This window comes from Emiliania huxleyi, assembly GCF_000372725.1.
Source record: "Emiliania huxleyi CCMP1516 chromosome Unknown EMIHUscaffold_1749, whole genome shotgun sequence".
NCBI classification, from domain to species: Eukaryota; Haptophyta; order Isochrysidales; family Noelaerhabdaceae; genus Emiliania; species Emiliania huxleyi.
In genome coordinates, this window is record NW_005200836.1 from 1 (window position 1) to 672 (window position 672).

General features: G+C 66.1%; 1 protein-coding gene across 1 annotated transcript; it reads right to left on the reverse strand.

The window, feature by feature from the left end:
• On the reverse strand, window positions 1–199 carry EMIHUDRAFT_50103 (hypothetical protein; the record flags this gene model as incomplete). The annotated part of the gene is made up of 1 exon (XM_005783979.2): window positions 1–199. A coding segment is annotated over one exon (199 nt), but the record flags the coding sequence as incomplete, so codon positions are not given.
• Between the last annotated feature and the right edge of the window lie 473 nt (window positions 200–672).

Consider the following 672-nt stretch of genomic DNA (forward strand, 5'->3'; position numbering starts at 1 on the left):
GCAGCGTCGACTCCTTCTGGATGTTGTAGTCGGAGAGGGTGCGGCCGTCCTCGAGCTGCTTGCCCGCGAAGATGAGGCGCTGCTGGTCGGGCGGGATGCCCTCCTTGTCCTGGATCTTGGCCTTGACGTTGTCGATCGAGTCAGAGGGCTCCACCTCGAGGGTGATGGTCTTGCCCGTGAGCGTCTTGACGAAAATCTGAGCAGCGGGGAGGCGGCGCGATTCGGGCACGGGCCGCGGTCGCCCTTCCTGCAGCCCCCCGCCCAAAGCGAGCCCCCCCGCCCGCTTCGGCTCCAACCCCACGTGTCTGACCGCCCACCGCCGGCGCTCGGGTGCGCGCTCGCCTGCATGGCTGCTGCGACGTGGAGAGCGAGGGTCCGTCCTAGGCAGATGCCTCAAGAGCCTCTGTGCGCGTCGGGGAGCCGAGGAAAGCCTGTGGCGACGGGCGAGCGCGCGGTGAGGGCGCGAGCAGCGCTGCGCTGCGAGGGAGAAGCCAGTGCCTGCTCACGTGCCGGACCACGGAATTCTTTTTCTTACTGACTCGAGGTGGATATCCTTTGGCCGCGTTGGGTAGCGAGGATTGGTGTGACGCGATCCACGCAGGCGTGTTTTCTGGCGGCCACTGACTCTAAATCACGGAAACTCGGAAAGGAGGACTGCTGACAGGGCTTGCG